Source organism: Mus musculus, chromosome 13 (assembly GCF_000001635.26).
Source record: "Mus musculus strain C57BL/6J chromosome 13, GRCm38.p6 C57BL/6J".
NCBI classification, from domain to species: domain Eukaryota; kingdom Metazoa; phylum Chordata; class Mammalia; order Rodentia; family Muridae; genus Mus; species Mus musculus.
In genome coordinates this window covers 8,569,542-8,592,925 of record NC_000079.6, presented here as the reverse complement: position 1 = coordinate 8,592,925, position 23,384 = coordinate 8,569,542, and the positions used below count along the sequence as shown (strand labels likewise).

Below are 23,384 nucleotides of genomic sequence, written 5' to 3'. Positions count from 1 at the left end.
GTGAGTTCTTTTGTGATTGGGTAACCTCACTCAGGATGATGCCCTCCAGGTCTGGAGCTCGTGTCTCTAGCTGCATATGCATCACAAGATGGCCTAGCCGGCCATCATTGGAAAGAGAGGCCCATTGGTCTTGCAAACTTTATATGCCTCAGGACAGGGGAACACCAGGGCTAAGAAGTGGGAGTGGGTGGGGGAGGGCATGGGGGACTTTTGGGATAGCTCTGGAAATGTAAATGAAGAAAATACCTAATTTAAAAAAAAAACTTGTAACTTTACTAAATGATTCCTTAAGATTTTGTGGGAGATATTTTTCTGTTATATGGAGATTTCCTTCCATAAGAAATTATCTTTCACAGGTCACATCTCTTAGCATAGAGTTTAAGTTAAATTGGCTCCTCCACTTATTTTCTGGAAACAGGGTGAGCCTTGTGTATCAAAGGCTGGTGTTGAACTACCTATGCAGCTAAGGATAATTTTGAACTACTGATCCCCCTGCCTCTACTTCTTGAGTGCTGGGATTACTAGTGTGTGCTACCATGTCAACTTCATATAGTGGTGGGACACTGAAATCAGGGCATTATCAAATACTTTACCAATTGAGCTTCTTCCACAGACCACACATTAGCTTCATATTTTAATTTGGAGTATTTATTTATTTATTTATTCATTCATTCATTCATTCATTCATTTAGTGTATGTGTGTGTGTGTGTGTGTGTGTGTGTGTTTGTGTGTGTGTGTATGTGTGTGTGTGTGTGTGTGTGTGTGTGCCATTGCATGTAAGTGGAGATCAGAGGGCAACTGACAGGAATTAGTTCCCTTCATCCACCATGTGGGTTCCAGGGATCAAACTAGGGGACTTGCCATGGGTGCCTTTGCATCTTAAGCCACCTCCCTGGGCTGTTTGAGATTTTAAAAGTATGTGTGTGGTTTCCTGGGGGAAGTGCCTGGGTCTGGGACATAACTATGACACTGCTGACAAAGGGTCGTCTTTTTATGCTTTCTGGCTGTCTCCTTTCCTCAGTGCTGTCCGAACAAGTCTCAGAGCCTCCCAACCACACACAGCACCAGTGGATGTGTTGCGATGACTTGTGTTACTTTCTAGCCCTTCCATGAGTTCAATTCTGAAATGTCAGCAGGAATAAGATTTAATTAAGGGATTTGTTAATATTTCCCAAGAAGCTCTGGTTTGTTTAGTTTATGTTACAGGGTCAGTATCTGCATTTCTAAACAAATTGTTGTGGTTTGGGCCTTAAATGGTTGTTGCAGGCCTACAAACTATGTCCTAGTCTACAGCTGACAGCACTTTTGAGAATAGCTCTAGTAGAAGGAAGTGAGGGTACTGAGGAATGCCCTTGGTGGAGATACTGGATTTCCAGGCTCTCTCTTTCCTTTCTGCTCCCTGGCTGACATGAGGTCAAGTACTCTACTCTGTCGCATGTTCTCTGTCACGATGCTCTCTTGTGTCATAGGCCCAAATGGTGTGATGAGGGATGATGGGTGAAAACTCCTGAAACTGTGTGCCAAAGGCTTTTTATTCCTTATCAGTCAGTCCTTGCAGGCTCTTTCCCACAGTGAGAGGAGTCTAACTCAGGAGGAAAATTTATCATGAACATTACTGGGATGTATATGGGAAATCTCTTAATAAGACTGGGAGGGCTTTTTTTGTTTGTTTGTTTGTTTTTGTTTTTTTCGAGACAGGATTTCTTTGTATAGCCCTGGCTGTCCTGGAACTCACTTTGTAGATAGACCAGGCTGGCCTTGAACTGGGAGGGCCTCTTAAGGACAAGGCTTTATCCTAAGCATGTCTCTGGGTAGTCCAAGCACTCAACATACAACCTAGAAAAGAGGACTCACTATAATTATCTGTGAAATGAATAGATGGGCAGATAGGTGATAGAAACACAGAAAGAGGGAGGGAGGGGAAGAAAGGGGGGGGGGAGAGTTAGTTGGGTGATGGGAAGGATGGATGATTTCCCCGATGTACAGATAGATTGTTGATGGACAGAGCAAGGGACAGATGGATGCATTTGATAGTTGTTTGTTTTTCAAAAATCTGAGAACCATTTTGATGTATCTCAAATTCAAATAAACAAGTTCTAATCTAAATAGGGAATTCTCTGCAACTTTTCTCAGATTTCAAAAGCCATCAAAGCCAACGCACTCATCCTGATCATCTTATTGTTTTGCTGCTAGCTCATTGCTTGTTTCACTCTGTTTAGAATATGCAAGTCACAGATACGTCTGCATTCCAGACAAACCGCCTTCTGAGTGCCTTCACATTGAATTTGGCTTTGAATAGTACTAAATATGCCTCCTCATTTGGCTGTGGTGGTTAATAGGAACATTCACAGACTGTTTCTATATATCTTCATAACAAATATAAACACAATTAGCTCTTATTCAGAAATAATTTGGTTGTAAAACCCAGTGATTCCTAAACATGTCCCTGACTTTAGGAAACTCCAACAAGCAAACATTGAAATTTGTAGAACGCACAAATCCCGCACTAATTCATCTCAGAATTATTTGTCAGTTTACCATGGGTTTCCCAGCAGGAGATTTTTAAACAATAAGATCTTGTAATGCGTTTAGATCTTTATTCACTTTGGGATAATTAGATATAACCCTTTAAGGAACGTGGTAACTCCCCCAACACAGCAACTAGCTCATTAATGTGGGTTATTCTAATGGTTGTTCTCTACTGGTCTTTGTGAGCTTAATAAATTTATTATGTTTGTTTCTTCAGTTGTCTTACATACCTAGTGCTTAATTAATAATTTATGGATCTAAGGGATATGATTGAATTTCTTGCATATCTCTGTATCCTTCAAGATTACTAATACATCATGGGAACACCCATCCACTATATTTATTAAATGAATATCCTTACTGCAGAGAGGTGGATCCTTCTATATTATGATGTATGAGTACTTTGTAGTTGTACAAGGAAAAGGAAGGGTTTAAAGGTTCCTTAGATATTTCTTCTTGTTATAAAATAAGAATGACCTTTGCAACTCCTTAGGTTTAGCTGCTCATGAATTATGAGGGGTTCTTCATGGAAAAGACATTTCCTACAGTCGACTTACCCTCAGAAGACCACGTGACTTCTCTGTAGGAAAAAAATTGCAACCTCCTTAGTCCATGGAGGACTACCCATGTCAGGGGAAGTTTTATTATTGTCCATGGCACTAGAAAGAATATTTTAGCCCATTACTTCCTGTCTTCAACAATTCTCAGCGGTAATAACCTTTATGGTGTGCATGCCATTTCCCACACTGGGAGACAATATTGGGGACAATGACTCAAAATATAAAAAAAAGCAATGGACATTCTAAACTGAGTTATTTTAGAGCAAAATAAATGATATTTCTCTTATTCCTCTATTTAGAGGTTTGATGTGTAGTTATGTATATATATATATATATATATATATATATATATATATACACACACACACACATATATCAAATCTTGCTATATCAGGCTGACCTCAACTCACTATGTAGCTCAAGGTGGCCTTAAACTCACATGTTCACTCAGCTTCTTTAGTGTTGGAGTAGTGGGTATAAACTACTATACCAGGTTCTGTGTATATTTTAGATACAACCAGGAATTGACCATTACAAAGTGAGTTAATTACTAAAGGAAGTGTGGAGGAGGTAGGGGTGTATACACATGTGTCACCAAATTAAAGCTTTGGAAGAAATAACAAAATTTAAGATCGAAAAAGTAATCAAGATCAATTTCACCCAGTGTACTGGTTGGTTTTGTATGTCAACTTGATCCAAGCTGGAGTTATCACAGAGAAAGGAGCCTCCCTTGAGGAAATGCCTTCATGAGATCCATCTGTAAGGCATTTTCTTAATTAGTGATCAAGGAGGTAGGGCCCATTGTGAGTGGTGCCATCCCTGGGCTGGTAGTCCTGAATTCTATAAGAAAGCAGGCTGAGCAAGTGAGGGGAAGCAAGCCAGTAAGCAGCACCCCTCTATAGCCTCTGCATCAACTCCTGCCTCCAAGTTCCTGCCCTGTGTGAGTTCCTGTCCTGGCTTCCTTTGGTGACTTCTACAATGATGTGGAAGTGTAAGCTGAATAAACTCTTTCCTCCCCAATTTGCTTTTCGGTCATGATATTTTGTGCAAGAATATAATCCTGACTAAGCCAGTCAATCTTTTTAAAATTAAGCTACTTGTGGCCTTTCTGCTGTTGTGTCTATATAAGTGACCACATTGACCACAGCTCACCTGTTCTCCCATGGGGACTCTTGGGAACTGACGTGGGCAAAGCTTCCAAGCTTCATGCACCATAAGAGAAGGCAGTACAGAATTTGCTGCCACCATGACAGGGACTGAACTGTTTTCTGTGATGTCCTGATTGTTTAGAACAGTTTGAGGCTGAGTCCTAATTTCTAGGGGCAGGCAGGATGAATGCAATGGTGTCTTTGTTCTCTGGAATGTTCTGAAAGAGTTTAAGAGACATTTAAAGAATGGATGAGTGAAGTATGAAGAGATGCAGATTGCAACACATTTAACCAGGCTGGACATTAAACTTATCTACGCTTTTTGTAAAGATTCTCTCAGAGTGAGGGAACGGTGGGTGAGAGAAAGAGACTGTTGGAGGTAGAAGACCCTCTAGGGTGCCCATCCCATAGTTCTAACTGCTAAAGGCTTCCCTTTTGCAAGCCTCTGCTTCCTTTTGGGTTGTTCTGTGGTAGTCAAGTCCTGGTTCTGAGCACTGAAATCCACAATAATGCACAGATGCTACTGGGAGCTAGTCTATGCACTTTATTGCAATGTTCATTCTTTCTCAGTCTAGATAACGAAATAAAACCTCGACTCCACTCTTGGATCCTGAGAGTCATTTTACTAAGCACCTTTTATGTCACGGAAGTCATCAAAACTGAAAAGAGGGGGAGCCTTGGGGCAGGCAGACGTAGGCTTTTGTCACCAAATTGATGGAAGTTGTCACCAGAAGGAAAATACTGTGTATTACAAAACCATCTCTCTTGTACATGGTGCTTGTAGAGGAACTTTGTCTGTTTGCTTTTAAGTTTGAGTTATTGATGAATCCACAGCTCCCCAGAGTGTATTAATTTAGAAAAACACACTTTAGAAATGTTTAATTGTGGCACTGTTAGAAACTTGTGTTCCAGTTTGTCACCGTCTAGGCATCATTAGGCTCTGAGATGAACAGACACATGATAAGTTTGTGAGGGTGAGGGAGTGTGGCACTGGGATCTGGGAATAATAAGCTCTCATCTTCCTACCGGAGCGGGTCTCACAGCACTCCAGTTCTTAGGACTTCACCGAGCTGTGCATAGATCTTGGCAGCCCTCAGCCCGGGGGAACAGAAATTGTCACCGTATCTTATTTAAAATGCACCACAGACGGTGACAGGAGCTGATTATAAGATTTGTATCTTGGGACTTAATATGTCAGAGTCCCTGTGCTTCACAGTGTTCTGGAAGATTCTGAGGGGCCACTGAGGTGTGGCTGAGTGACGCAGGAAAAGCTTCAGGGTACCGTGTATTTGAACAGAAATTACAGTAAGCCAGTCTTGAACTCTTACCTCAGGTGAGGTGAGGATGAGATTGCAAAAGATAAAAGATGCTCTATTACATCCCACCTCTCCCTCTGAACAATGCATGGCGGGGTTGTGGGGTGGTGGTGGGGGCACAGGAAATCTCCCGAAGCCTACGTGATCCAGGCCACCCCTGTGTGGCAGGGATAATTACAGCATCTCCATCAGTTCCCAGACAGTGTTCTCAGTTTCCTCCTTGGTTTAGAACTCTAGGTCTTCATAAAAGTCACCACGAAGTGAGAAAAACAAACTCCAGTTTGGGGCAAGATTCTGCAGATTGCCTGTCAGCCTGGAGAATGCTTCTGTGTTTGTTGCTCTTTAAATGTTATCAAATAGTGGCTGCAGGCATATTGTACCTGTATTGTATACATCATGTTGACATATGGGCATCTTGTACTAGAGTTTTGTTTTTTGGTTTTGTTTTGTTTTGTTTTTTTGTTTGTTTGTTTTTTAGAATGTGAGAGATTTAAGCAAACATTCCATTACACTCCTTATTTTTTTATTATGTAAAGATATTTTAATTTATGAGTTGACAATTTTACACACACACACACACACACACACACACACACACACACACACACACACACACTGAATTTTGATCAGCCCACCCCTCATTACATACTTTCATCCCTCTCCTACTTTCTCTGGATCCTCTCTTCTTTAGACAAAGGGTCCCGTCCTACTTTCTCATCTTTTAAAGAGCCATCAAGTTTAATTAGGGGTGCTTGCATGAACATGGGTATGGGGTTATTTTCTGAAGCAGTCACAATTTACTCCTGGCTGTACCACTCAAGAAAAATGATTTTTCTCTCCCCTGCACCCATACTGCCAACAGTTCCTCATCAAGATGTGTGTGTGTGTGTGGGGGGGGGCACATGAACCTCTCTTCCATCCATGGTGGAATGTTGACAGGCTCCATCTTATGGGTAACCATAGCTAAGCAGCCCTTTATTTTACAAGCAAGGAGACTGAGGCTCAGGAGTGGCTGAATGTCATCCAAGTCCCCGCTCCCTACCTCCCACACAGTCCCACTTCTCTCTCTCATCCAAGAAATGGGTCAAGAGTTCATCTAAGTTTTCTAGGAGTTCCTGCTCTCTCCTCTCTCCACGAGTACGGCATATCTGTAGCTGACCCTGGATTAAGAGTGAGAGACATCTCTACAGATGTCAAATGCTGTTCAATCCATGTTCCAACCCACTTGAGTCTCCTGGACATTCTTGTGTGGGAACTCTTATGATCACCCCATCACACAGGTTAGGAAACAGAGGTCCTGGGAACCAAGAAGATATGGGTTCCATAGCTAGTGAGTGCATGTATGCAGTCTGGCTCAGAACGACTAAATAACTCTTCTCAGTGACATTCCTGACCATGAATAAGCAGCTTTGTCATGCATCATCTTTCCAGAGGGAGCTTAGCAGCACATAGGACAGGGGCCCAGGACTTTATTTCTAAGCTCCTTGTACCCATTTCAGTGTGATCCTTGGCAAGTCTTTGGACACTTCACTCAATGCTGGAATACAGCAAGAACTTCAATGATTGCAACCCATAGCCTGTACAAAATCACTCTCCTGAGATGATTTGTATGCAAAGCAGTTAGGGTATCCCTAGTGTATATAGCAGGGACACTAAGCATGCAATAGAATAGGCTCAGAGTAACTGGAGAGATGGGGGGGGGGGGGTGGAACTTGAGATCTCACCGGATGGATACACTACTGCTCTAGAAGTGGTTTACAAAGTGTGGGGTACATACTGCATTGTGATGGGACAAAGTGAGAAAAGCTACTGAATTTTGTTTTAAAGAAGAGAACATTTCTTTTTCCCACTATGTCTAAAATCCTCTATACCATCTTTGAAATAATTTCAAAAATGTAATTGAGAGTGGATGGGAGGTTTTTTAGACAGGCATGTTGCCTGGACTGGCCTGAAACCTGTCTCCTGAACATGAATGACCGGGGTCCATCCTTCTCTTAGTACCTTTGAGTCCATAGGTATTCAAGCCGCTGCTTTCTGGGAACGTTCAAGTTGATGCCAAGTTCTGGGACAACTATTGAAGTTGCCCGAGTGGCCAGTTTGCAGGGGAGCTCCTGGTGTGTGGGCTGATGTTAGGTTTGCTCTCTTGTGCTTTGCAGTCTGAGAGTCTTCCCCAGTGGTGCCTCTCTACCTTTTCCCTACTGCTGGTCTGTGGGTTTCCATGAAGAATTCTGCTCTTGCTCTTCAACTCCCCTGCTCTAACCCACCCACAAATCTTACATTCTGACTTCTATCTGGGCATTGTTTGCCCAGGGAACCAGAGCTAGGATGAGGGAGAGAAGCCAAGGACCACGAAGCTCGAGAGCAAGCATCCAGATTCCACATCGCACTTGAACCTCGCTCCGGACTTTTCCCATTACCACGTAACCTTAGTAGGCAAAGCAGCACTGTGCAGAGTCTCGGCTCCAACCTGAGACTCTCATTAGGCCACTTCCCTAGCCTCTGCCATGGGTTCACAGAAGCTCAGAAATGAATGTAGCCTAAGTCACCACTGTGCCAGAGAGGAGACAGAAAGTCTTGACTGCATCTGCAGAGGGAGGGAGATCTCAAAGGGGTGGGATCTCCCCTAGATGCCATCTGGGGCTAGGAAGGCAAAGGCAGCCTTGGCACCTCCTCTATGTGTATTCTTTGTCACCCCCTTCTAGGTCTGGTGACTGGGGACTCTTTCTTTTCTCTTGGATCTTCATCTTTTCTTTCTCCAGCTCATTTACACGTTGGCATTCTCCCATTTGCCATCTTCTTTCTGCTGTCTCTCTCCTTTTCAGTGTAACAATGAATCCCAAAGGAAGGGGCTGCCCACCCATCCCCAGAAAGCCTTTCTACGCTAGTGCAGCTGTAGACTTTAAGCTGACAAAGGCAGCCTTCTCAAATGGGAGCCCTTGGCACACTGCCAGCACCCCACTGCTCCACAGAAGCACCAGCAGAAGCCTGGAGAGCCAGGAGGATGGTTTTTCATGGGAATTCATCCACGAGGGCAGCTGAGAGCTCAGACTTTCTCCAGGCTCCCTCTTGCCCAAGTAGGCATGTAAGGTTTCCACATATTCCAAAGTCAACAACCTGCTGGACGATGACACCCTTGTGTGTGTGTGCTGTACTTCATTGTCTCCTTTCTCCCTGTCTCCTCTGCAGTCTTGCAGACTCAGTCAACCCTTTCCTCTTGTCAGATCACAGTAACTTTTTCTTCTGGAGCTACTAGTAAATCCCTCTAGACTTGCTCTTATTAAGTCATAGATTTCCTTTTAAACCACAAGTGCTCAGTTTCTTTCATAAGCCAGGAGGTCATTAGAAAGTAGGGAGAGACTGGACTTTTTTGTAATTGACCTCCCACTTTCAATGCTAGGCCATGGACTTACCTACCTCAGAATAGCCCCAACACAGTCATCTGTCAGATGGAGAATGATTAATGTCTAGTGCAAAGATTTCATCTGAGGGTGAATGTACCATTATATGTAAACAAAAATTTAGACCCAATATAGAGTATGTGCTGCGTAAATATTAGCTACTATATCACAATTACCATGATCATCTTCTGTAATTATGACCATGAAAAGAGACAGTTGGCAGACTGTGGCTTGTAGACACTGCTTAACTGGTGCACAGTTACATAGACAATGTCTAACCTGCCTAACTTAGTAGGAGTATCAGGCTTCAGTGCTTAATTTTTTAAATATGTATTTGTACTCAAGTTTGATAATTCATGTTTTAGCAGGCAGTAGAAACTATTGAATCCATGCACAGTATATTTCATGAACATAGTGAATGATGTTGTATGTAGATTGTGTAATGCACAACATATAATTATATAGAACATGCTGAATATTGAATAATGTATATATATTGTACACATGATAGTAAGGGTGATATATACACTGTATAGAGTTAAAAATTAATAATCTACAGTCTTCCATGCCTAATTAAAGCTATATAACATTAAAAATTGTATACATCTTATTATTTATTTATTTATTTATTTAGGTGTGTCTGCATGCAAGCATGAATGCACATCTGCTACATCGTTTGTGTGGAGGTCAGAGGACAAGCTGAAGGAGTCAATTCTCTCTTTCCTCCGTATGGCACTTTGGGATTGAACTCAGGGTGTCTGGCTTGACAACAAATACCTTTACCCTTGGAGTCTTCTCACAGGGCCAACAGATGTTCTCCACAGCTGTTTTTCACATGTAGTAGCAATGAAATCTCACCACCATTCTAGCTGCTGCTTCTGAGGGAATTAAGAGGACATTAACTCTTTGTAAATGACCACCTTACCCTCCTGCATCAACCAAAAGAGGGTATTTGTAGCCATGGAATCTAGGAGGCAGAGATGTTGAAAGGAGTGAAGCAGCCTAACTAACCCCTGCTTCTTGGTGTTAACATGCTCACTCATGTTTGCGGTATATGAGTGCCGAGAAGCAAGTGGGCTCTCTGGCATGGACACATATCTAGAGGACCAGATTACCAGGTCCCCAACCTGATTTCATCTTGCTCAGAGAATAGAAGCCTCCCAGAGAGGTTGGTGGGAAGTGATATAACTTCACATAACCTCTAATCTAGGAAGTGCCCTTTGAATAAGCTTCCTAAGAAGAGTCAAAGGGATTTTAGAGTTTGTCTTCAGAAGGCTTTACAGGTATGACATAAGTTAAGAGAAAAATTCTTATTTTTTAGAAAAGTAAATTATTTATTATAGTATGTGCGTGTGTATTATACATAGGGTTCTGTGTACACGTCCTGGAGAACAACTTTTCACGGTAACTTCTCTCCTTCATCTCTACAGAAGTTCTGAGGTTTGATGTCAGACTTGCATGGCAAGTGCCTTTACTTACTGAGCCATTTCACCAGCCCAGAAAACACCCATTTTTTTTTTTTCTGTTCACTTTTTGTTCTTTTTGAGATTTTTTTTCTTTTTTTAATTAGGTATTTTCTTCATTTACATTTCCAATGCTATACCAAAAGTCCCATACCCTCCCCCTCCACTCCAACCCCCCCCCCCACTCCCACTTCTTGGCCTTGGCGTTCCCCTGTACTGAGGCATATAAAGTTTGCAAGACCAATGGGCCTCTCTTTCCAATGATGGCCAACTAGGCAATCTTCTGATACATATGTAGCTAGAGACACGAGCTCTGGGGGTACTGGTTAATTCATATTGTTGTTCCACCTATAGGGTTGCAGATCCCTTTAGCTCCTTGGGTACTTTCTCTAGCTCCTCCATTGGGGGCCCTGTGATCCATCCAATAGCTGACTGTGAGCATCCACTTCTGTGTTTGCTAGGCCCCAGCATAGCCTCACAAGAGACAGTTATATCTGGGTCCTTTTAGCAAAATCTTGCTAGTGTATGCAATGGTGTCAGCGTTTGGAGGCTGATTATGGGATGGATCCCCGGGTATGGAAGGCTTTAGATGGTCCATTCTTTTGTCTCAGCTCCAAACTTTATCTCTGTAACTCTTTCCATGGGTGTTTTGTTCCCAATTCTAAGAAGGGGCAAAGGGTCCACAATTTGGTCTTCGTTCTTCTTGAGTTTCATGTGTTTCCCAGATTGTATCTTGAATCTTGGGTATTCTAAGTTTCTGGGCTAATATCAACTTGTCAGTGAGTACATATCATGTGAGTTCTTTTGTGATTGGGTTACCTCACTCAGGATGATGCCTTCCAGGTCCATCCATTTGCCTAGAAATTTCATAAATTCATTCCTTTTAATAGCTGAGTAGTACTCCATTGTGTAAATGTACCACATTTTCTGTATCCATTCCTCTGTTGAGGGGCATCTGGGTTCTTTCCAGCTTCTGGCTATTATAAATAAGGCTGCTATGAACATAGTGGAGCATGTGTCCTTCTTACCAGTTGGAACATCTTCTGGATATATGCCCAGGAGAGGTATTGCTGGATCCTCTGGTAGTACTATATCCAATTTTCTGAGGAACTGCCAGACTGATTTCCAGAGTGGTTGTACAAGCTTGCAATCCCACCAACAATGGAGGAGTGTTCCTCTTTCTCCACATCCTCACCAGCATCTGCTGTCACTTGAGGTTTTGATCTTAGCCATTCTGACTGGTGTGAGGTGAAATCTCAGGGTTGCTTTGATTTGCATTTCCCTGATGATTAAGGATGCTGAACATTTTTTCAGGTGCTTCTCAGCCATTTGGTATTCCTCAGGGGAGAATTCTTTGTTTAGCTCTGAGCCACATTTTTTAATGGGGTTATTTGATTTTCTGGGGTCCAGCTTCTTGAGCACTTTGCATATATTGGATATTAGTCCACTATCTGATTTAGGATAGGTAAAGATCCTTTCCCAATCTGCTGGTGGCCTTTTTATCTTATTGACAGTGTCTTTTGCCTTACAGAAGCTTTGCAATTTTATGAGGTCCCACTTGCCTATTCTCAATCTTACAGCACAAGCCATTGCTGTTCTATTCAGGAATTTTCCCCCTGTGCCCATATCTTTGAGGCTTTTCCCCACTTTCTCCTCTGTAAGTTTAACTGTCTCTGGTTTTATGTGGAGTTCCTTGATCCACTTAGATTTGACCTTAGTACAAGGAGATAGGAATGGATCAATTTGCATTCTTCTACATGATAACCGCCAGTTGTGCCAGTACTATTTGTTAAAATTCTGTCTTTTTTCCACTGGATGGTTTTAGCTCCCTTGTCAAAGATCAAGTACCATAGGTATGTGGGTTCATTTCTGGGTCTTCAATTCTATTCCATTGGTCTACTTGTCTGTCGCTATACCAGTACCATGCAGTTTTTATCACAATTGCTCTGTAGTACAGCTTTAGGTCAGGCATGGTGATTCCCCCAGAGGTTCTTTTATCATTGAGAAGAGGTTTTGCTATCCTAGGTTTTTTTGTTATTCCAGATGAATTTGCAGATTGCCCTTTCTAATTTGTTGAAGAATTGAGTTGGAATTTTGATGGGGATTGCATTGAATCTGTAGATTACTTTTGGCAAGATAGCCATTTTTACTATATTGATCCTGCCAATCCATGAGCATGGGATATCTTTCCATCTTCTGAGATCTTCTTTAATTTCTTTCTTCAGAGACTTGAAGTTCTTATCATACAGATCTTTCGCTGCCTTAGTTAGAGTCATGCCAAGGTATTTTATATTATTTGTGACTATTGAGAAGGGTGTTTTTTCCCTAATTTCTTTCTCAGCCTGTTTATCCTTTGTATAGAGAAAGGCCATTGACTTGTTTGAGTTAATTTTATATCCAGCTACTTCACTGAAGCTGTTTATCAGGCTTAGGAGTTCTCTGGTGGAATTTTTAGGGTCACTTATATATACTATCATATCATCTGCAAAAAGTGATATTTTGACTTCTTCCTTTCCAATTTGTATCCCCTTGATCTCCTTTTGTTGTCGAATTGCTCTGGCTAGGACTTCAAGTACTATATTGAATAACTAGGAAGAAAGTGGGCAGCCTTGTCTAGTCCCTGATTTTAGTGGGATTGCTTCCATCTTCTCACCATTTACTTTGATGTTGGCTACTGGTTTGCTGTAGATTGTTTTTTATCATGTTTAGGTATGGGCATGAATTCCTGATTTTTCCATGACTTTTATCATGAATGGGTGTTGAATTTTGTCAAATGCTTTCTCCTCATCTAATGAGATGATCATGTGGGAATTGATTCCATTGATATTAAGAGATATTAAGGAAAAGTAATTGTTGCTTCCTTTTATTTTTGTTGTTAGAGTTGGCATTCTGTTCTTGTGGCTGTCTTCTTTTAGGTTTGTTGAAGGATTACTTTCTTGCTTTTTCTAGGACGTGGTTTCCATCCTTGTATTGGTTTTTTTTTCCCTGTTATTATCCTTTGAAGGGCTGAATTCGTGGAATGATAAAGTGTGAATTTGTTTTTGTCGTGGAATACTTTGGTTTCTCTATCTATGGTAATTGAAAGTTTGGCTGGGTATAGTAGCCTGGGCTGGCATTTGTGTTCTCTTAGTGTCTGTATTACATGTGTCCAGGATCTTCTGGCTTTCATAGTCTCTGGTGAAAAGTCTGGTGTAATTCTGATAGGCCTGCCTTTATATGTTACTTGATCCTTTTCCCTTACTGCTTTTAATATTCTATCTTTATTTAGTGCATTTGTTATTCTGATTATTATGTGTCGGGAGGAATTTCTTTTCTGGTCCAGTCTATTTGGCATTCTGTAGGCTTTTTGTATGTTCATGGGCATCTCTTTCTTTAGGTTTGGGAAGTTTTCTTCTATAATTTTGTTGAAGGTATTTGCTGGCCCTTTAAGTTGAAAATCTTCATTCTCATCTACTCCTATTATCTGTAGGTTTGGTCTTCTCATTGTGTCCTGGATTTCCTGGATGTTTTGAGTTAGGATCTTTTTGCATTTTCTTTGATTGTTGTGCCGATGTTTTCTATGGAATCTTCTGCACCTGAGATTGTCTCTTCCATCTCTTGTATTCTGTTGCTGATGCTCACATCTATGGTTCCAGATTTCTTTCCTAGGATTTCTATCTCCAGTGTTTCCTCAGTTTGGGTTTTCTTTATTGTGTCTACTTCTCTTTTTAGGTATAATATTGTTTTGTTCATTTCTATCACCTGTTTGGATGTGTTTTCCTGTTTTTCTTTAAGGCCTTCTACCTGTTTGGTTGTGTTTTCCTGTTTTTCTTCAAGGATTTGTAACTCTTTAGCAGTGTTCTCCTGTATTTCTTTAGGTGAGTTATTAAAGTCCTTCTTGATGTCCTCTACCATCATCATGAGATATGCTTTTAAATCTGGGTCTAGGTTTTCGGGTGTGTTGGGGTGCCCAGGACTGGGCGAGGTGGGGGTGCTGTGTACTAATGATGGTGAGTGGTCTTGGTTTCTGTTAGTAAGATTCTTATGTCTGCCTTTCGCCATCTGGTATTCTCTGGAGTTAGTTGTTATAGTTGCCTCTGGTTAGAGATTGTTCCTTTTGTGATTCTGTTATGCTCTATCAGCAGACCTGGAAGTCTAGCTCTCTCCTCTGAGTTTCAGTGGTCAGAGTACTCTCTGCAGGCAAGCTCTCCTCTTACAGGGAAGGTGCACAGATATCCGGCATTCGAACCTGCCTCCTGGCAGAACATAAAGGCCAGAAACAACCTGTCCCAGAAGCTTCATTGCTTCGGCCTTTCACAGAAGCTGTTAGCTTCTGTAGTCCACACTCTCACCTGCACAGACTAGTCTCAGAGGGATCTGGGAACCAAGATGGGTCCCCCAGGTGCTCCAGCAAAGCCTTCCTGGGCAGGGCGGACACCTCACTTCTGGCAGGGAAGGTGCCCCGATGACTGGAGCCCGAAACGGGGTATGTCTCAGAAGCTGTCCTCTAGAGACCTTGGGGGTGTCCACTGACTCTGCACCCAGGTGCCCCAGTGCTGGCGCCTACTTGAAGGGACTTGTGACCCTGGTCAGGCCGGGTTTTCTGCTTCTCTAATGTTGTCTCAGGTCCCTCGAGATTGGATTGGAACAGAAGTTGTGTTCCACTGATCAGTGGTCTTAAGATGGCGTGGAGAGTCCTCTAGGGGACCTTGGGGGTGTCCGCTGACTCCGTGCCCAAGGTGACCCGGTGCTGGCGCCGACCGGAAGGCGAGATTTTTTTTTAACGTATTTTCCTCAATTACATTTCCAATGCTATTCCAAAATTCCCCTCCCCTCCCCCCTCCCACTCCCCTACCCACCCATTCCCATTTTTTGGCCCTGGCGTTCCCCTGTACTGGGGCATATAAAGTTTGCCTGTCCAGTGGGCCTCTCTTTCCTTTTATTAGGTATTTTTCTTCATTGACATTTCCAATGCTATCCCAAAAGTCCCCCATGCCCTCCCCACCCACTTCCACTTCTTGGCCCTGGTGTTCCCCTGTACTGAGGCATATAAAGTTTGCAAGACCAATGGGCCTCTCTTTCTACTGATGGCCGACTTGCTTTAAGAATAGTGGAAGAAGGCAAGACGTAGTCATAGCTTTGAGCCAGAATCATGGTACTATCTTAAGAATGGGTGTTTTCTTCTATAAGAAGTACCATGATTCTGGCTCAAAGCTATGAATGTGTCTTGCCTTCTTCCGCTATTCTTAAAGCAAGTACTAACAAACCAATCACCACAGCTTTTAAGAACAGAAATTAACTTCAGATGAGGAAGAACTATGACTCAGGACAGTCATCCTCTTTCTCTTATTTCATAACTTATAGAATTGTCAAAAGTTATTGGGTAAGAAGGACTGGTTTCCTACATGACTAACTTATCCAACAATTTATGAGCATTGTACATGGAGATTATTGCAGGAGGAGAAATCCATCCATTTTTAATGTTTGATTCCTGGGCTTTTTTGTCAAAAGGATCATTTTGAGTCATACCCCGTGCTTTTACCAGTTTTATACACCTGAAGCCTTAGGCACAGTCTTCTCTAGAAAGACCTTCTACAGGCCTGCTTGTTCAAATTGAGCAACTGTTAGGAGTCACTTTAGAAGGTATTTTCTCTCTTACTTTGAAGAAACACACATTTTAGTGGCTTTGACTAAACCTTTGTAAAACACCACAAATACCAATCCAATTGAAATGGACATTAAAAAAAAAAAAGAAGGTAAAGGATAAATAAGAACACTGCAAACAAGCCAAGTGATCCCCTTTCGGATCCACTGTGTGTGGATCCACTGTGTGCGGATCCACTGTGTGCGTATGGAAAACAATGTGCCTTTTCCTTAGCTTGCTCGGATCCACTGTGTGAATATGGGAAACGGACCTTTTCCTTATCTTGCTTTACTGGGATGCACTTTATTATTTCTTCTAACCAGTTTTTGAGCAACAGAACTGCTGAAAACGTACAGGCACTGATGCTGAATTTATGCTTTATGAACTCAGATTTCATGCTAGAGGTGAGAAGTGGGCCTGTGGTTGTTAGCATTTCTCATGAAGGCACTTCCAGGGGTGAATGTTTATCCATTCCCAGGCTCTTGTTTCTAGTTCCCACTATTAGCCATGTTAGCCTATAGGAGTCCTGTACCAACTATAGAGAAACAAAACAGGAAAGATTTGGACAAAGCCTCTCGCTATCTTTCAGCAGATGTCATCCTTTTCAATAGCTGCTTATGGAGTTCCAGGACTGTGCACTTTCTTATCCGCATAGTAAATCCTACACATTTATGTCTGCTCCACACCTTAAGGACATTAATAAATGCTTTTTTTTTTGTCACTGTGGCTAAGACTCAGATCTCAGGTACACGAAATAGTGAAAATTAAAGTCTTATGAACTCACACCTGCAATTTAAATCTTTGCTGTGAGCAGCATGCTATCGAATTTGCTTTCAAAACCCAGGCTGCAGGAATGATGTGGACTCTTGCCCTTTTCCTGCTCAGTCTCTAGGTAGTTTGGCAAAATTGGAGCTTTGGACTGTGAGCCCAGCAGCTATCATTACGTATTCAGACATACTCCGAGGGTGTCAGGGGCAAGTTTAGGAGGTTCTACTTCTTTAGGATTATCCTATATACCCTATATATTCTGTGGCTTCATTCCAGAACCCACTAAGTTTTTTCAGGCAGATTCTCAGATGAGTTGTGTGTGTGTGCACGCACACACTTATGCAGAAGCATGCGTGTGGCATGTACGTCAAGAGCAGAGGTCAACCTCAGATGTTATCTCCAGAACATCTTCCTTCATGTTTCTGGAGACTACTGGGGACAGAGAGTCTGTGGCCAGGACCTCATGGATTCAGGCTGACTGGCTAGCAAATCTGGGGATACATTTGTCTCTGGCTCTCAAACTCTGGAGTTACAAGGCCACCCCAACATTCCTGCCTTGTTAAATGGGTTCTGGTGATGGATTCAGGCCTTCTTGCTTGCCTGTCAATCACTTTACTGAATGAGTGATCTCACCAGGCTCAACCGATCCATCTGAAACATGCTTTCCTGACATTTCTAAGCACTGACCCAGATGAAATATTTGTTTCAAAGCCTATCATGTAATTAAGAGAACTCCCACTAGGATGGCTTGAAGCCTTGTTTGTGATGCTTTGGTTAAAGCACTGAACAAACCACGTCTTCCTATGAAACAACATGTGGGTCTCTGCCATCTTGCAAATTTGAGACTGTCCTGTGAGGAACTGACCACGGGTATTTGGGCAGACGACATTAAATACTGGTGTTAGTGCTCCAGTTCTAGAAACTGCACTACTACAGGTTCTTAAAGCATTCTCTTGAAGAATTGTCCTTGCTCGGGGGAGGTGGAACGCTCTTTGTTCTGAAAGCCCAGGTTTTGTGAAGAGGTTTGGTTTGCTGCATCATGGCAGTGCTAACAGAACAGCCAGACAAGGGTTATGAAAGGTGACTTCTTTAGGGACCTAAAACTCTAGAGTCAAGATGCATTTGCGACCAAGTGTTAGTTTGAACACGCTAGAAGGATGAGGGTATGGTGTTCATGATGATAGACAAAGAAGGAAATCCTTGAGATATAAGTAAATAATTCTATGCTCCCTAGATGAGGGGCATAGAGTGTTTATGGGAGCTTCTCAAGATGGTCAGATGGGTGGTCCAGGATGAATTGGTTTTAGTCCACAAAGTATAGGGTAAAGTTTCCATGATGTGTTGATGGGGTTTTATAATATATATATGGATGATCTGATCTGTAGATGGGGTTCATGGTGTGTGTATATGGCAGAAAATCCTGCAACTAATAAGTAATAGTTTCCCTTTAGTTTTATGTTCTATAGATGAAGGGTTTTGATATATAGGTGGGGATTCCATGATGTGTAGATAGGGGTCCATAATTTGTTCATGGAGTTTCTATGATCTATACAGATGGAATATCAATGATCTATGGATGAGGGCTCATGGTGTAGAAACAGAGGTTTACATGACACATAGACAAGGGTTCTGAAGTGTCTAGCTAGGACTTATGTGATCTATAGACAAAGGCCCTGTGATGTATTGAAGTGCTTCCAGGATACCACAGTTCCTAGAAGGAAAGGGTTTAGGCTGAGCAGGAAGACAGAATATCATTTATGGTGAACCTTGAAATAGTTTATTTTCACATTTTCTCCCTTGAACTTAGACCCTATCTAGGACAGGCTTTTAATTTCATCAGCCCTGACTCCTATTGCGTTGGCCCCCACCCAGCTACAGGGTGCACTTTTTAAGGGGGCTGAGGCAAGAGGATAATGAGCCCCTGGCATGGCTGCACTGCCGTGTGTGATGAATGGCCCGCAACCCTCGAGCCGCTCTGTGCCCTTCATCATCCAGTCGGAGTGGTTAGCAGACTGTCAGAGAAAAATAATTTAGCGGCCATGGCTTTAACAGATGTGCTGCATTCTGGGGTCAAATGACTATTACAAAGTAGTAGTGCTACCCGGCTTCTCTGTCATGTGAGCTCAGAGTCGACAACACGAAAGAAGGGAGCCATCACACCCGGAACTCACTGATGTTCTTCAGTTTCTCACGGTAGAAAGCAGGAGAGAGAGAGAGAGAAAGAGAGAGAGAGGAGATAGAGAGATGGGGGACGTGTCCTAGTTAATAGATAATCCCAGGCCAGTCTGCAGCCTTTCTGCAAGGTGGCATCAGGCTGGGGCAGAGTAAAGAAGCAATAGGAGCATGGCTACAATCACTAATGGGGCCTTCTCAGACAAAGTGGCAAGAGGTCATTCTTCTGCCCAGCCTGAGTCCAGGCAGTAGGATGCTTCGATGGCTATTCTGCAAGTTGAATTCCAGGTAGCAGAAGGTAGAATGGGGGGAAGTCAGAAACATAAAAAAAAGACAAAGACATAGAAAAGAGAGGAAGCAAGGCCATAGAGTTCCTTGTTAGTAAATGCACAGGGATGGATCTAGGAATTGTTCTTGTGTCTTTCTCTAGCACCCTCCCTCCCCCTGGTAGAGCTATGCATTTATTTGAGCCCAAGCTGAAAGTCAGGACTGATGAAGGTTAGGTTTTACCTGCTCCTTAAAGTGATTATTGCATATGCAGTAAATACTTGAGGTGAAGTAACTGAATAGAAGGCAGGGAGAGCAGGAAAACCCACTCTCCGTCACCCGGGACTCATTATCTATAGATTATCCTTTCCCTCACCCAAGATTGGTGAAGAGCAGGATATTTGGGGCCAGGAAGATGGCTGAGTCAATAAAGTGAATGTTATGCAAGCATGAGTTTGGGTCATCAGCATCCACATAAGAAGCAGGAAATGGTAGCATGTGCCTAAGGTCTAAAGCGGTGGGGATAGAAGGACTACTGGGGTATGCTGACCCACTAGTCTTGCCAAATTGTCGAGCTCCAGGTTCAGTGAGAGAGTCTGTATCAAAAATAAGGAGGAGACGCTGGAGAGATGGCTCAGCAGTTAAGAGTAGATACTCCTATTGCAGCGAGATCCATAATCTTCTAGCACCCACATCAGTGGGCTCACAACTGCCTATTGCCCTAGGTCCAGGGGATCTGAGTCCCTCTTCTGGACTTGAGAGCACTGAAGTGATGTGCATGCCCCCTACATACAGCCATAGTTAAAAAATAAACACAAATAAAAATAAGAAGGAAAGCGATAGGAGGGAGCATCTCACATTAATCCCTGACATGCCTCTATTTGCACGCACAACACATGTGAATACTCACACATGCACATGTACATACTGCACACGCACATACATGTGCCCATATTCAAAGAACAGCTGCTGTGGCCTTTATCTTGTGCCTGTTTATAGTCAGATAAATGTGGAATGAATGAATGAATGAATGAATGCCCTACCTAGTCATTATTCAAGGTGAAGAGTCCCTTTATGTTCTTTGTGGCTTCACACACACCCCTAGGCAGGATCTGGATTTTGATGACAGCCCAGATTCTTCTGCAGATTCTTCATCTCCCAAGGCAAAGCAAGGGACCTCTCTCTATTCTAGGTGCGATGATGTCATGATGGTGGTGATCACAGCAGTAGCTAACTCGTAGTTATTAAGTGCTTATGATGAATCCCACACGGGGCTAAGTGCCTTTTAACTATGTAAAGTGTTTCTTCCCTTGATTGATGCCCAGAATGAATAAAAATAATTTTCTGTATTGACTACATTAGGGAGACCTACAAATAAGTCTCAAAATGATAAGAGAAAAGAGAATTTGCATAAATAAGCAATTATAAAACTTGGCAGAATAAGGTTGTCTTAAGTGATGTGAGAGTAGTTCTTGACACACAGGCAGCTCTACAAAGGCATCTTAAACAAGCGAAGGTAAACTGCACCTTCTTTTTAAAAGCAATGAAAGAAATTTTGTATTTATTGCATCGGGATCTTCTGGAAGCCTGGGGCCCTTAACATAGATGGGTACCTGGTAGGCCCTTGTCTCTTCTAAGCATAGATGGGTCCCTGGTGACTCTGTGTCAGGGTTGGGGCAGGTGGCATGCAGGGGCCAGCAGGGATGTGTGGAGTGGGTGGCTGCTGCTCTGGACACATCCTGAGTTACCAGTGCGTGTGGTGGGTGGAGAGGCACATGGGCCTCCAGGACATGACTTCTTCCACATGTGTGGTACTTCTCACAGGGCTGAGGGTGCAGCTCAGGGTGACCACTTGTCTAACATGCAAGTGGCTCTGCGATTGAACTCCAGTATCACGAAGAAAGAAAAAATTAATAAAAGCAGAGCCACTTTTGTGTTGGCAAAACTGGGAGAGGTCCTTTTTTCCCTCTCTCCTTCCCTCCCTCCCTCTTTCTTCCTTCTTTCCTTTCTCCCTTTTTCCTTCATTCCCTCCTTCCTTCCTTTCTTCCTTCCTTCTTTCATTCCTCCCTCTTTCCTTCTTTTCCTCTCTCTCTCTCCCCGTCTCTCCCTCCCTCCCTCCCTCCTTTCCTTCCTTCCTTCCTTCCTTCCTTCCTTCCTTCCTTCCTTCCTTCCTTCCTTCCCTCCCTCCCTCCCTCCTTTCCTTCCTTCCTTCCTCCCCTCCCTCCCTCCCTTCCTCCCTCCCTCCCCCCTCCCCCCTTCCTCCTTCCTCATACATGCCAGGCTGACTTTGAACTTACTATGCAACTGAAGATAACCTTGAACTCTCCATCCTCTTGTCTCTGCCTCCCAAGTGCCGGGGTTATACACATGCGCCACTGTTCCTGGGCCATGCAGTGCTGAGGATTGGACCCATGGCTTCATGCATGCTGGGTAGGCATTAGACCAATTGAATCATATCCACAGGGCCCTAACTCTTATTCCTAACTCCCTCTGCCTTCCAGTAAGTTATTCTTCACACACTCTTGGTCTGTGCTAGTGTCTTACTGCAGAAGTTACCACCTGGTTGGAAACTAACGTTACAGAGGTTCTGGTCACTCCCAATGAGACAGTTCCCATCTTGGTTTGTCCAGAGTAACCGACTGGAAACTCAACCAGGATCACCAAGCAACTTTTACTTATAAGTTTCCAGAGGGCCTGGCAAATGAATCCTACTTTTCCTGCAGCCTAGGCCACTTGGTGAGGACAGAAGACCCTGTTGTCTCCAGTTGTTTCCTGTGACCCTGGTTGTCTTTTCTCCCTGGAAGTTGATTTCGTCATTGTAAAAGTTGCCTGGCTTCATGTATTCACTCATTACTTCTGCTCAGTTCCTGTGTTGATGATCTCTTTGTCTTTTTGACATTCTCATGATTCTCTATCCACAAAACCTGGCAGTTTCTCTCTGTGTGCCTGGGAAAGGGGGCTTTTCAGGAAGGCCAGTCTTTACCACACTCTGCTCACAGCCACACGGGGAGAGCAGCAGGCCCGTTCCCCTCCCAGCAAGAATATCCCAACTCACACCCATCTTTCCACCTAGCAGGCAGCTAGCTAGCTACCTGAGAAGTCTCACCTGTGGCAAGAGGTTGCTTTTACTCCTGCTGGGTATGTGACCAGGCAGCCGGATATCGAAGAGGGCCTGCAAGGCAGCTTGTGCTGCTTGGCCCTTGGCCAGCTTCTTGCTGCGTCCAGAGCCTTCGAACGTCCTCCCATCCACGCACACAGCCATGACAAAGCTCTTGACTCGGGGCTTCTCGGCTGTCTCGGAGAGGCACACATACCGAAGACCTGAGCGTAACTCATTCAGTACCACTACAGGGTTCCTCTCACCCAAGGCTCCCGGAGCCAGCCTGGACCTGTCAGGCAGAGCCTGGCCCATGAGGTCCAGGGTGTGGTAGAGTAGCCGTCCTCGCCGATAGGCAGAGGACAGAAACTCAGTATCAACGGGATGACAGCCTGGGAAGTCTTCGTTTTTTGAGGATGGTTCAAACTCCTTGAACAACGTGTCTGGGAAGTCAGCCTGGTCAGAGGTGAAGTCAGTGCACGGGCTGGTACTACTGCCCATGGCCAGGTGGGCCTGGAAGGCATTGGGGAACTGCACAAAGGACTTCAGGGCCATTTCTGCTGCCCGCATCTTGGCCTTCTTCTTAGTGGGCCCCGTGCCTTCAAATGTGAGGCCGTTCACTTCTACAGCCACTGCGAAAACTGGGGCGTGCACCGGGCCCGTCTGTGACACCATTCGGTACTGCAGACCAGGCTTCAGCTCATGCAGCTGGACCAGCGCATTCTTGGGTGTCACAGACCAGGAGAGCTTCTTCCAGATCAGCTGGAGTTTGCAGAAATGTCCCCCATTTCCTTCCTCCAGCGGCCTTTTCCTTTTAACGCTGGGTGTGCTGCCTCTGGCCCAGTCTCCAGGGGGCAGGGGCCTGGTCCCCAGGTTGCTCACATTTCGGTTTTCCTTCACTTCAGCACTGCTGGTACCTGGAGGTGAGAACAAATTAGTCATGACCCAGAGCACTGGCAGGTCACCACTAATGAGAGACATCATGGCTAATGATTGCTCTGTAAGGCTGGGGAATCCAGGTGCCTAGATCCCTTGCCATCAG

The 23,384-nt window shown here is 43.6% G+C and overlaps 1 protein-coding gene across 5 annotated transcripts in view; it reads right to left on the bottom strand.

Moving 5' to 3' along the window:
• Nucleotides 1–23,384, bottom strand: part of Adarb2 (adenosine deaminase, RNA-specific, B2) — a 566,237-nt gene that overhangs the window by 175,837 nt on the left and 367,016 nt on the right. For all 5 annotated transcript variants that reach the window (XR_382016.4, NR_110345.1, XM_017315647.2 and 2 more), the window contains exon 3: nt 22,352–23,259. Coding sequence is in view for 3 of the 5 variants with exons in the window: in XM_017315647.2 (XP_017171136.1) it covers nt 22,352–23,259 (908 nt within the window). In the remaining 2 variants the exon portion in view is untranslated. The remainder of the gene's footprint in view (nt 1–22,351; nt 23,260–23,384) is intronic.